General features: G+C 41.0%; 1 protein-coding gene across 1 annotated transcript in view; it reads right to left on the reverse strand.

The window, feature by feature from the left end:
- adamtsl3 (ADAMTS-like 3) overlaps positions 1-14,304 on the reverse strand; it is a 740,135-nt gene that overhangs the window by 391,856 nt on the left and 333,975 nt on the right. Inside the window, exon 5 of the mRNA XM_059952647.1 lies at positions 7,069-7,114. Coding sequence (XP_059808630.1) covers positions 7,069-7,114 — 46 coding nt within the window. The remainder of the gene's footprint in view (positions 1-7,068; positions 7,115-14,304) is intronic.

The raw sequence follows: 14,304 nt of genomic DNA on the forward strand, positions 1-14,304 counted from the left end.
AACTCTTAGCAAACTTCAAATTCAACAACTTCAGATAACCAACTATACAGGCTTATATTGTAATTGGTTAGTAGAGATGAAAGGTCAATAACCTCCTGTTGTTTATATATTTCTTCAACTTTGCTGAGTTTTTGCAGCATCCTCTTCTACTCTAGATTTCTAACATCGACATTATAATGCAGCTCACAGTTCAACACATTGTTTTTTTTTCATCTTTTCCCATTCTTCAATTATTTACACCTTTTCCAGACAGGATCATATGATCATCAAGCCTTCTGTTCCCTCTCTCAGCATACATCACCACCATTTCTGTCATTCAGTCTCTCAGTCACCAGCATTCCCTTTGGCCTCTCCTCCACCACTCCCCCAACCCTTTCCCTTGTCTGCAACTTAAAACATATTTGATCTGTAACTTTTCCCAGTTGTGGTGGAAAATTTATCCATCTGGAATATTAGATTAACTATGTTTCTCTCTGCACAGGTACTGCCTGACCCTACGAATATCATGCATATTATGTTATTACTCATGTCTCCTGACCCTTGGATGTCCATTTTTTTATAGTGAATTAACAACCAAGCTGGGATTGAGATAAAATGGAACATATGGCATCGTTTTTGCCTCATCTGCATGTAATCACCTGAAATTGTGGAGGTGCTTTATGCAAAAGCCAGAAATGATGTCTGGAAGTGAACAGGCAAAACAATGACAGAGGTCCTTTGCAATGCAATTTCCCTTCTACATCATCTAAGTTGGGCCTGCTATTCAAGTTCCCTAAACAGACCAGCCAGATTTAGGTCTTAAAATCGTGCTACAGAAAATCAGCATTCAAATGCTGAACACGTCTGTTTGAAATTCGCTTTCCATTACTGTAATAGTTAAATTCAATGACTAACAGTTCTTTCAAAATAGCAAAATGGAACGTATTGAAGCGTCAAAGCACTAATGTTTACAGGATGCAGCTTTAAAGCTTTAGGAGTTGTTATTTCATCCCTAGCATGGGAGCAATAAAGATTTATTTCTAATGTCATGAGTTTTTACCTACCCCGTGGGAATTGTGGAAGTGCAATGTGCATATGTTCTTTTTTAAGGTAGGTTAGACCCTGATGACTGCTGAACACACAACTGCCTTACAAGCCAACAGCTGGTGACTACAAACTCGTGTTGGCTTTAAAGTTATACTAGCTTGAATAATTTCTCATATTGATTTGCATTTGTTTGAAATCATGTTACTTGTCAATGTAAAACTGTACGTAGAGATGATCAATATAGGCTTTTGACAGAAAAACATGTTAATATTAAAGTTGTTTTCACAAAATTGCGTAAGCAGAAATGAAACTGTTCATTCAGTGATGAGTCTGCATATCGACAGCAGTTGGACCAACTGGCGCTCTGGTGCAGTCGGAACAATCTGGAGCTGAACATGCTCAAGACAAAGGAGATGATAGTGGATTTCAGGAGACATCCTCCCATTATGTCCCCCCTCACAGTCCTCAGCAGCCCTGTGTCCACCGTGGAGAACTTCAGGTTCCTGGGAACCACCATCTCTCAGGATCTGAAGTGAGAGCAGAACATCAGCTCCATCCTGAAGAAGGCCCAGCAGCAGACATACTTCCTGCGGCTCTTGCAGAAATATGGTCTGCCTCAGGAATTGCTGCTGCAGTTCTATACTGCAGTCATTCAGTCTGTCCTGTGCACCTCCATCACTGTGTGGTTGGAGCCGCCACCAAGCAGGATAGAACCAGACTACAGCACACAGTGAGGACTGCCAAGCGCATCATTGGAGCCTCCCTGCCCTCTATTGTGGACCTGTACTCTTCCAGGTTGAAGAAGAGGGCGGGGAACATCATAAAGGACTCCTCCTATCCTGCGCATGGTCTGTTTGAACTGCTTCCGTCTGGTAGGCGCTTCAGATCCCTCCAGACTAAGACTAGTAGGCACTGGAGAAGTTTTTTCTCTACTGCAGTCACTTTGCTGAACAGTTAACTGCCGGTTAACTGTCGGCTAACTATTACTTTGATTGCACTACTTGTATGTATAATCTATATTTTTATTTATATTTATCATCTGTTATGAGCAGAGTGACAACATCTGCCGGAAGTAAATTCCTTGTATGTGCACAGGTACTTGGCGATTAAAGTCTGATTCCGATTCTGATTCTGATCCTCAGTAGCTGAGCTCAGACCAAGTTCATCTCAGTTCCAAGCACACAGATCTTGTTAGACCTTTCTCCTATGGTCCACTCTTCTCTCCTGCCGGATTTCTTCTTGACCTTTTTCACCCACCTGGCTTCACCTATCACCTTCCTACTGGCCTTCTTCCCCTCTCCCACCTTTTTATTCTGGCATCTACCCCCTTCCTTCTCGGTCCTGAAGAAGGGTCTCGGCCCGAAACATCAATTACCTATTCACTTCTATAGATGCTGCCTGACCAGCTGATTTCCTCCAGCATTTTCTTTGTGTTGCCTTCGATTTCCAGCATCTGCAGACTTGATTGTGTTTAAGATCTTGTTTGACATGCATTCACACAATATAATTCACTTTTCACGTACCCGGGACTTGAAAGCCAACAAGTGAACATAAGGGCAAGCAAATTAGGAGACGGAATCAGTCCCTGAGCCAGCCCCAACTTTCAATAAAATCACAACAGATCTTATTGCGACACCACATTCCTTCCTACCCCTGTAAATTTTCATCCATAAGAATTTATCTGCTTTTACTATTAAAAGATTGAAACACTCAGGTTCCACTCCACTTTGAAGAATTCCAAAGTCTTGTGAATTTCTCAGTGAAAAGATAATTTCATCTCTGTTTTAAACTGCGGACCCGTGATGCTTGAGCAATAACCACTATGCTAGCTTGCCCCACAAGAGGAAATATCAATGCGATATCCACCCTATCAAGATTCCTTAGGAGCTAACTTAGACTGAGTGAAATAAAGATGCATCTAAGCAGAAACTTTCACACTGGTATTGTACAAGGTGCTCATGTTTAATTTAGTAGAAATGCTGTTGATCCAGAAGTGGATGATAATCTGATGATGCATGTGTAAAGACGGAAAATATTCAATTTTCTGGGATGTCATCCCTCCTCGTTATGAACAGAAATAAATACATCTATCAACTCAAAACAATCACAATAGTTTCAAAACCAGTCTTATTTTCCTGTAATCTAGTTTCTCTCACATATTAATACCATTCTAATTCTTTTACCACATACCTACACCCGGGTGCATGGGGTGTCCAAGGAGGGGTATCTTGCCCTGTCCATTCCTGGTCAGTTCACTCACCTTTGATCCCCATTACTCAGGTCTGTAAGTGGCTGTTTACATGTGACAGCCAGTGGTGTATCTAAGGTATGGCACGTGCCCTGGGTGCCATTTGAAGGAAGGGTGCCACTGAGCAGTTTCTACTTAAGTCAGACAAGCCATCCTCGGATAGTGAAAAAAGAATTTTCTTCAGATGTATGATCTGGCTTTGATTATCATGGGTGAGGAGCACTAGGATGGCCTTATTCCAGAGCATTGTGTAAGAAGACCATGAAAAGTTTCTTCATGAAGGAGGAGGAAAGTGGAGCTGAAGGACGGAAGAGATGGAAGTTGGAGGTGGACAAAGCCAAGGAGTTGAGCAAGTTCTTCATTCCCTTCTTTGAAAAGCCCAGAACAAGTAGTTTGACACGTTCCATGAAGTCGCCTGCACCCGCTACAAGTTTGTTAGAATCCGAAGGTGGATCAAGTACAAATGTGTCACAAGCCAAAGAGGAAGTCAAGTCAGATAAATCTGAGTATGAAGAGATTGAGAGTGAGGCTGCCACAGAGAATGTGGACATGACAGGAGGGGAAGACGATGGTGGTGGTGGTGACGTTGAGTTCATTGACGAGATTTTACCTGACGAGATTGAACCTGATGACACTGAACCTAGGGAACTGGATGGTGTCAAAGAGCCTCAAACTGTCATACCAGAAGTGATTGAACAGCATGACATGTCCAACGTTCTTCAGAAGTCCATTCTGAAGTTTGACAAGGATACTGGAAAAGCAATTCTGCCTGACGCGTTGAGAACAGAAATTATAAAGCTGGGTTTGAAGTATTTTCAGAACAGAGAGGGGCCTTTCCTACCAACAAATAACCGCTCAATGAGCTAAACTTGGTTCAAGAGGAAATTGGGAAATGGTCATGGTGAGGAGGTGACTAGCTCATGGCTGGTCTATTCCCCTTCTAAGAAGTCTGCATTTTGTATCTGTTGTCTTCCCCATTCCCAGTCAGACCATCAACCCTCAATGGAGCAGGAAAGTGGATTCAAATAGTGGAAAGCACCTGAAAGGATTAGTGTTCATGAAAATGCCAAGAATCATCGGCAATGCTTCACACAGTGGAAAGAAATTTAGCCGGAAACAGAGGAGTTATTGACACGGTATTTCAGTCACAGATTGAGAAGGAAAAGCAGAAGTGGCGTGATATCTCGACGAGAATCCTTCACTGCATAAAACTCCTTGTGACTCAGAACCTGGCTTCGCGAGGACACAGGGAGTCACTTCAGCTAGACGATGACTCCAATGTGGGAAATTTCCTTGGCTTACAGAAACTACTGGCCATCTTTAATCTTGTCACAAAAGAACACCTCACTCATTTGGAAAGTCATCCTAGATCCATGTCTTATCTTTCACTGGGTGTCCAGAACAAATTCATCTACATGTTGGCATCCACCGTTCACCAGAATTTACTGAGAAGCATTCATAAAGCTAAGTACTATGGTCTCATGTTCGACTCGACTCCTGATCAGACACACCGTGAGCAGATGTCAGAAGTAGTGAGGTATGTGGAGGTTGATTTTGAGAGGAAGACAGTCTGTGTTAGAGGGTCCTTCCTTGGTTTTATCCAGATAAGCCAGAAGGATGCTGAAAGCTTGGTTGAAGGCATCTTGAAACAGCTAGAGAAGGACGAAATGGAGCTATAAGATTGTCGTTTACAGTGCTATGACAACGCTGCTGTGATGGCTGGACACAGAAGTGGTGTTCGTCAAAGAATAAGTGAGAAAAACAACCTGGTGGTTTTTGTGAATTGCGACAATCACTCACTCAACTTGATGGGTATACATGCAGCCAAGCAGGATACAACGATGGTCATGTTTTTTGGAACCATCGAAGCTCTCTACATGTTTTTCTCTCGTTCAACACAGCGCTGGGAGAAACTCAGAAACGCTGTGCCTGTGGTTGTTAAGTCGGAGTCCGAAACCAGGTGCAGTGCAAGGACAGAAGCAGTGAAGCCCGTCAACAAGAACCTTGAGGAGATACTTCAAGTTTTTCAGGACATGATAGACAATGAAAATGAGACCAGTGAAACAAGAAGTGACGCAAGGCAGCTGTACAACCGCATGTTGAGTTACGATTTTCTGATTTTGCTAGGATTTTGGAACAAAGTACTCATTTGTATTGACTATATTCAAAAGAAGCTGAAGAATCCTAGCATGAACTTCCACAATGCTGCCCTGGATTTGAAAGCCCTCCGAGATCATTTTTATGATGAAAGAGAATTGTTGGTCAGTGAGTCACTTGAAGAAGGAGTCAGTCTCTGTCAAGAATGGAATATTGAAGTTGAAAGACGTCGGAGATGAAAGAAATGAATGGCTGATGAGAACTCAAGAGACACTGGGTTAATAGCTAAGGAGGAAATGGAAAGAGTCATGAAGGGAACACTCAACAGTCTTCACAGAGAAATGGATGAAAGGTTCACTTGTTTGCATGACACTGATGCCAAGTTTGGGTTCCCTCTCGTTGTCGAGGGACTGTGTTATAGCGCCGACAGTAACGACCTAAAGAAGAAGTGCACAAATTTGGGCGAATTGTACAGCTTTGATGTTGATGGACAGCAGCTATATGAAGAAATTTTGGATTGCAGAATGTTGCTATCAAGATGGATCAACATTAAAATATCAAGACCTGAAGAACTTCTTGAACTTATTGTTCAGTATGGAGATGAGAGCGTCTTCCCCAATCTTTGCATTGCTATTCAGATAATGCTAACCATCGAGGTTTCCATAGCCGGCTGTGAGAGATCATTCAGCAAGTTAAAACTCATACTTTCGTATTTGAGAGCCTCCGTGAGTCAAGGCAGACTGTGATCTTGCTCTGCTGAGTGTAGAAAGAGAAGAAACTGTAAAAACTGATTTTGATCACATCACAGACCAATTTGCATCAGTGAAAGCAAGTAAGGTGCAGTTATAATTTTCATGTAGTGCCATAATTTGTTAATTAAAAGATTAATGAGCCTGACTTGTAATTTTGAGCTGATATTTTAGAAGTTATCTAAAAAATGGGTGTCTGATGTTTGGACAGGGGCAGAATTTCAACAGACGAGCTAAACCAGGTGAGTGTATCCGGCCACTTCATACTCCAGTGAAATAGGGACATGCCTGTCCTTGCACAGTCAGCTCCAGTGGACTGGGCGTATGAGATTTACCGTGAGATTCAATGGTCAGGAAAGCAGTTCTGCAATGCTCCGTGAGAGTAAAGGCATTTCAAACTGCAGAAGATGTCATGACCATCCTCTGCAACCAAGGAAGACCTCAGTTTGTTACATTTGTTCATACCACTGGACCTGGACAAGTGCAACAGCTTTAAAAACTCTCCCGCACAGGTTTTCTGTCATTGTCAGACATGATGGATAACCACCACACTCGGGCAATTTACAGTGGCCAGCACTGTAACAACCAGCAGAATGTGGGTGGAACAATATCCACGGGAAACCCAGTGCAGGGGAGAATATGAACACAAACTGTACCAGGGATCAAACTGAAGATACGAGATAAGAGCCGCACATATTAGCTCCTGTGATGCTCTTTCAGGTGTTTCTTTGGGCTTTTCATTGTTGGATAATTTCAATTTGATATTCAGAAAACATCATGCTATCAGTAGTCCGTTACTGGTGTTTGAGACCAGAGATAATTTACAAACATTATCATGAGCTCTTAAAAATACACAGAAAGCAAATTTCTGTACCAATGCAATTTATATACAAGAAAACGGGAATATAGATTTAATTTCTGATTGGATGTATTTAATTCAGAACTTACCACATTGCTGCATGTTTTGTACCTAATGTTTCGCCCTTCGCAGCGCCTGAGAAACAGGAAATAAAAAAAATGTAGAAAACAGGTCAAATTTTTTTTATAAAAGTTCCATTATAAAGTGAACATATGGGCATGATTCAACAAAGGAGACATGAATAGTCAAAATCTGTTAAACCCTGATAAATTTAAATGTTCTTCACTACTAATAAATTTGGGTCTTCAGCCAAGATCATAAGCCTAATGAACCTAATGAAATTATTTTTGACAAGGGTTATGCTCTTGTTCTGAATTGGGCTACATTTTGCTTCACCTGTCAAAACATTCGTGGAAAATACCTGCCAGGGTTTATATATAATGAAAGCAGTCATTGACTGAAGTCCCACAGAACATGAACAAACATAAGTCAATCTTGAAAGGCTAAGCATATAACATTTTTTTCAACATTTCCTACAACTATCATGATCAAATGTCCACAAGCAAAATAAAATTCCCTTCTCTGCTAATGTGTTCTTCAAATATAAATTATGTAGAGTTCACAATTATTGCACAACATGCAACAGAATATATTAGTTACAAATCATTGTATATCCATTGGACATTTTTAAGAACTTTGAAAAATACTCAGTCTGCTCAAGTTTGTAACGAATAATCTGCCTTTTTCTGTCAAATAGTGGTACACAAAAACCCACTGTTCTTATTATTCATTAGGCAAGTGGCTTTTCATTCTAAAGTACTTAAAACACAGACCTAGTTTTCGAAGCAAGGAAATGTGAAGCCGGCAGTCAACGCCAAACCAAGTACAATAATGCACTATAAACCTACAGTACAAAAATAAAACCAGATGAACACAGGCGACTTCTCATGTGGTGTCAAATTAAACACAAATGAACAAACATTGATACTTCATTGGACAGAGTGACATAATTTGAGGTAAAATAAATGATGCATGTAGTCGTATTTTATTTGCACGCAAGTTCAGAATTCCAAACCATTCTGGTCTCGCATGATGAGTGGCAATTTGGAATCTTACTATCATCGCGTCTGAGGAGAATTTTGCAGTGCTGTTGACTGAGGACACATTCATTCATGTTAACCAGTATCACAGATAATAACAGCAAAGTGAAAAATGCATTCAACAAACTGACATCTAAAATTTTCTAACTCGTAGGGTGCCTCAGACTGGTCCAATAAATATTTTTTTCATGGAAGTATAAAGCCTTTCCTCCAATAGATTAAGTATCTCCAGTTTTGGAGGAGTTGCCTCTTTCCTGGTGTTGTCTATCATTTAAACTCCAAACTAAATGAAATAAAAATGGAAAATTTTGGAAGCACTCAGCAAGTTACAGGATTAATATTTCAGGCCAAGGACCCACATCAGAACAGAGGGGCAGATATAAACATTTCACAATTTAATCATTAGGCACCAGTTTTTATACAGAGTAAACAGTATATAGTATAGCTCCATCCTGAAGAAGGCCCAGCAGCAGATGTACTTTCTGCTGCTCTTGAGGAAATATGGTCTGCCTCAGGAATTGCTGCTGCAGTCATTCAGTCTGTCCTGTGCACCTCCATCACTGTGTGGTTTGGAGCCGCCACCAAGCAGGATAGAACCAGACTACAGTGCACAGTGAGGACTGCTGAGCACATCATTGGAGCCTCCCTGCCCTCTATTGTGGACCTGTACTCTTCCAGGTTGAAGAAGAGGGCGGGGAACATCATAAAGTACTCCTCCCATCCTGAGCACGGGCTGTTTGAACTGCTTCCATCTGGTAGGCGCTTCAGATCCCTCCAGACTAAGACTAGTAGGCACTGGAGAAGTTTTTTCCCTACTGCGGTCACTTTGCTGAACAGTTAACTGCTGGTTAACTGTCAGCTAACTATTACTTGGATTGCACTACCTGTATGTATAATCTATATTTTCATTTATATTTATCATTATTATTGTTATGAGCAGAGAGACAACATCTGCCGGAAGTAAATTCCTTGTATGTATACAGGTACTTAGCGATTAAAGTCTGATTCTGATTCTGATTATCTCTAGCCTTGAATTTTCCTTGTCATGTTGAGGTAAGCACTGGCCACCCCTTCTTTACATGAAATAGCAATGATCTTACTTTAAGGACTCTTTGTCTTGTTATTTCATGCTCTTGTTATTTACTGCTATTGATTTATAGTTACATTTCAACAGTTTGTTGTCTTCTATGCTCTTGATCTTTCATTGATCCTGTTTACAGTTACTACTCTATAGGTTTGCTGAGTACGTTGTAGGAAAAAGAATCTCAGGGCTGTACGGGGTGACAAAAATGTACTCTGATAATAAAGTTTACTTTGAACTTTACTCATTCACAGGTAACACCCAAGAAATGGCAGGGGTCAGCCTGATGCTCGGGCTGCTAAGTGTGTAAGGCCTCCTGAAAGAAGAAGGATCCTAGCTGAGGTCTTCTCATCTTCTGTACTGACCAAGTGAAACTGCCATAAACATAGCATCATCAATTCTCAAAATTACACAGGAATCATTGCCACCATTAGATTTCTCAAACATTGAATGCACATGTTCAACTAATTCTTCTCACATGCCTCTTTCCTTTAGTAATTTGTCTGTGGTGTTTGCTCTTCTGCCAGTAGCCTTCTGAATTTATACACAAGTAGGAATAAGTGCAGTAACGGGCTGTTGTTGATTATAGGATTCATATGACTAAGCACTTCCTGGTGCTTGATCATTAGTCATCCTGCTGGCAGAATGCTTGAAAGTAATGTTGGCTCTCCGGTCTTATAATTTATTTCATGTGGAAAAGATTCAACTGGGATGCAACAGATGTCACCCTGCCTTACGCGAGTAGACTCCAGACTTCACTATACCCATGAACTTGCCAGGGCTCGAAAAATTACCAGGTGAGATGGGTTGTGAGCTCTGGGTTCACCACATTTCTCACCTTTTCGGCTTCTCCTCTCAGGCTCAGAAGAACTGAAGCAGACAGCGGTGGCTGAGGCACCTTCTGCACAGAGTGTATCAGCCACCGGGGCTGTGAGTGACTTTACGCAGAAGGGTTGAAAATCTCCTACAATCATCTCCCAAATCAAAACAGGGAATGCCGAGGAACCCCAAAAGATAAGGCATCATCTGCAGGGAGTGAACACACTCAGCAATCCAGACCTTTCACCTGAAAGGAGAAAAGCTAAAAAACAAACATGATTGACATGGAGAGCTGAAAGGAACAACGTGATCGTCGTTGGAGTGAGATCAAGAGAGACTGGACGATACCAGTGGTGTTAGCTAAAAAAGAGTGATGAAGGCTTCTTAATTGAAGCAGTCTGTCTGTGGAATTGCCAATAAAAGGAGATAAATGATAACAGAAAAGGAAAGAAAGAACGTGCGTTAGAAACAGTACTGGAACCTTGAAATATAAACACTGCAGCAGCTAAAAATCTGAAATAAAATGGAATGCTTAGCAGATTCGGCAGTACATTGGGGAAAATCTGGGGACTTCCCCTGGGCTCTTATCCTTGGATCTAATCATCTCTAGACTCTGTGTAGACCATTTCAATTTTTCCACTCCACTTACCCAGTCTAGCCACCTCTCATCTGTAGCATTCCTCTCACTCATGTTGAATCCCAGCATTGGTCCACTTATAAATGTGTGACACTGTTGTAGTTTGCTGAACTGATCACTAGCTCACATAGGTTGTGCCCGGCTCTCTGATCTCTCTCTCTCCGTAACACCACTGTTAAACATCAGACCATTATTTCTCATTATTCCTCATCCCTGCACAACTCACATCTACCTCCTCGCAAAATATATAAAGGAAACATCCTGATAGTTCCATCATTTCTGCATGGAATTCTTTCCTTGGTTTTCTTCTTCCTCTTCTTGTTCAACCTTATTCCACTTATTTCTCTTACAGCCCAAAACCCTACCACTCACATTTCCATGTGCCAACCAATTCACTTTTCTACAGTCATCCAATTCCCCCTATATATTCATCCTACAATGGACTGAATCAAGGGTTCAGAGGTACAGAGGTCCACTACTCCACTACCCTCCTTCCAGCTGAATACACTGTAACATTGGGCAACTATCCCACTTCCACCAAGTCAGATGTGTAGCTTCAAGTAACAAAGCTAAGTCTTCCACTTTGTGTGGTAAATAGAACAGTCTTAGAACAGTCCAATAAAGACCCTCATTCACCTCTTTTCTGTTAAAGTGATGACTGTATTGGTGAGACTTCCTGCTCTCTCTCAGAACTCAAATATCATCTTTGCCATTTGCTCTCATTTTCACGTTGTTCAACTTCCACTTTTCCCTTCTGTAGCTTCTCTAATTCCATCTCTGTGAGTAGGTAAGTCACTAACTTTCAATACATGCTTATTGACACTCACCAACTATCTAGAATGCATTTCCTTCCACCATCTGTAAGACCTCCTATCCAGTCTCCCAATTTCTCCAGCTCACTTTTACTTTTTCTGATTACACCAGCTTACACGTTAGTGATCTGAGATATATTGTTTTCATTAATTGCGGTCTCCCTCCACCACAGTTGAAAAGTCACCCAACGGCATTTGTTCAGTTACCCACATTTCCTTATCTTCACCGTTCACCCCAGCACTTCCACATTCATTGCAAGTTCCAAAATCTTCCATGCGATACAGTCACCAAAGATATTGTCTTCAATCCCCTTTCAGAACTCTGAAGTGCCTGTTCCCTCCATTGCCCCCTTGCTCACTCCTCCATCGCCATTAACCTTTCCCATTCTTGGAGTGATTTTCCATGTAGTCAAAGAAGATGCATCAGCAGCCTTTTTACCTCTTCACTCCCCAACACTACGGAACCCAAAGAGTTGAAGAACCATCAGACTGAGTCATTAACTCTCCTTCGCTTTCTACAGAACTTCCCTGACCTACGAAGACCTGACATGAAGCGTGGAAGGAAGCCCTTCCACTTAAGAGTCCACAGCAACCTTCAAGCACCCACTTACTAAAAGAAAGACACAAGTTTTTACTGTCACCTATTTTTATTCTCACCACATTTCCCTCACTGTTTCCTAGATTCTACTCCTCACACCAGAGACAACTTATAGTGGATAAATAACCTAACAATCCACAATATTTGGGCTGAGGATAGAAAATGGAGTATCAGGTGCTAACTCATATGAAAACATGCAAACTCTACAAACGGCAAGTTGGAGTTCAGGATTGAACTTGGGTTATTTGAGTGTAAGGCAGCAGATCCATGAGCTGTCCTGCCCTTACACAACTGCATTCTCTTTTATTGTCGATTCTCAGCAACTGTTGTGCTGAGTTCCAAAGTTATTGATTTATTTCTATTTCTATTTACACCTCCTCCAGATCAGTTGCCACAAGCAAAACCTCACCACACGTGCTCAATTAATGCCAGTCTGGACAATCCACTTTGTTTTGACTCCACAGATACTTCCTTTGTTCTCTCCACCCTCTTCCCCCCCTGCAGCTATGATTGTTTCCTAAACTTTCCATATTCTGAAGAAAAGTCATTGACCAGAAGTGAGGCCTCTGTTTCTCTTTCCATTAATGCTGCCTGACCTGCCAAGATTCCAGAATTTTGCTATGTTTTTCTTTGTTTGAATTTTGGGATAGGCTACACAAGAAGACACAACACAAGAGCAGTGAGATATGTGATCAGTAAGTATTGAGGTGCCATGGATATACATTTTTACGATCCAGCAACAATGAATATATAATTGAGACAGGTTTTTTTTATAACAAATAAAACATTTATTAAACACTGCTAAAGAAAACACAAAAGTAAGCAAACAACTAACTTAACTGGAAGTAGGCTGTGATATGGCAGCTCGAACAGTTCTTAAAGCGAGAAATGTGAACTCAGTTCTTTAAAGTAGTATTGCAAAAAAAAAAGTCCAAAATGATTTACACAGTTAGGAGAGACTTTCCTTGAAGTAATAAAATCCTCTTTCATAATGTTACTGCTGATCCCAGCTGAAGTATGCTTTGCCGAGGGATTTACGGTTGGAGGAAGTAAAATGGCTTAAAGGTACTGACCTTTCCTTGGCAAAACTCTGCATCCAACTTTTTTTTCTCTTTTGACAAAGCAGGAGTTATCTTGGACACGAGTTACTAATTCCTTGTACGACATTAAATAAGGTCAAACCTGCTTTACAGCCAACAACACCAACTTTCCTTGATTCTTCCAGCTTCCTGAACTTCGATAAATCTTCACTCTACGACTGGACTGAATTGGCAGTATTGTAGCAAAACTGCTGGCAAGAACCTTTGAGATTTAAGGCAGAAAGTAAGACTCCACTTTTAAAACAAAACTGCGTCATAACATCAAACACGCAGCAGAATGGAGTCACTGGTGAATTCAACCACAAACTGCCCTGTGTCACAGGGAGGGGTTCCCCTTTTCTACCCTGTTGAAAAAAAATCACATGACCTCTCATTGGCAGGAAAATTACGTCACTCCACCATCACAAGACCATTACATCATGCCCAGCATAGCCTCAATTACATCATGGTCATGTGACAGGCACAAGATACCCACGGGTACGTAACAAGATTATAGATAATTCAGAGCTAATCTACAATCTACCATATATCCACGTCTTGAATGAAGGTCAGTATTGAAGAGTTGAATGAAGAGCTTTGAACTGTTGCCAAATTTGTTGATGATCCAAAGACTAATGTGCAGAAGATACTGAGCTGCAATGGGATGTTAAGTTAAGTTAGTGGGCAAGAAATTGGCAGATAAAGAATGGTGTGGGAAAATATGAGATTACTCACTTTGGAAGGAAGAACGATAAAGCAAATTAGGAAGGGGAGTGAGACTACAAGGTATCACTTGGAATAATTAGAAGACTAATGGAACATTAGCCTTATTGTAAGGAACGTGCTATCTAAAAGTAAGGATGTTTTGCTGCAACTTTACAAGATACTGGAGAACTGTGTATAGGCTGGGTCTCCATATTTAATAAAAATTATTTTAGCATAGGGACAAGGGAGACAAAGCTATCTAGGTTCCTGGAATGAGATGATGTGTGAAGACTGGTTGAGCAGATGGGGCGCATAATCATTAAAGTTTAGAAGAATGGATGATGAAAGGAGATTTTAATGAAGCATATCAGATTCTGAGTGGTTTGATGCTGCGGGAATGTTACCCTAGAAGGAGTAACTATAGCTAAGGTGCATTGCTTTAAAATATGGGATCATCAATCTCATAAGACCATAAGATAAAGGAGCAGAATTAG

This window comes from Hypanus sabinus, chromosome 28 (genome assembly GCF_030144855.1).
Source record: "Hypanus sabinus isolate sHypSab1 chromosome 28, sHypSab1.hap1, whole genome shotgun sequence".
Taxonomy (NCBI): Eukaryota; Metazoa; Chordata; class Chondrichthyes; order Myliobatiformes; family Dasyatidae; genus Hypanus; species Hypanus sabinus.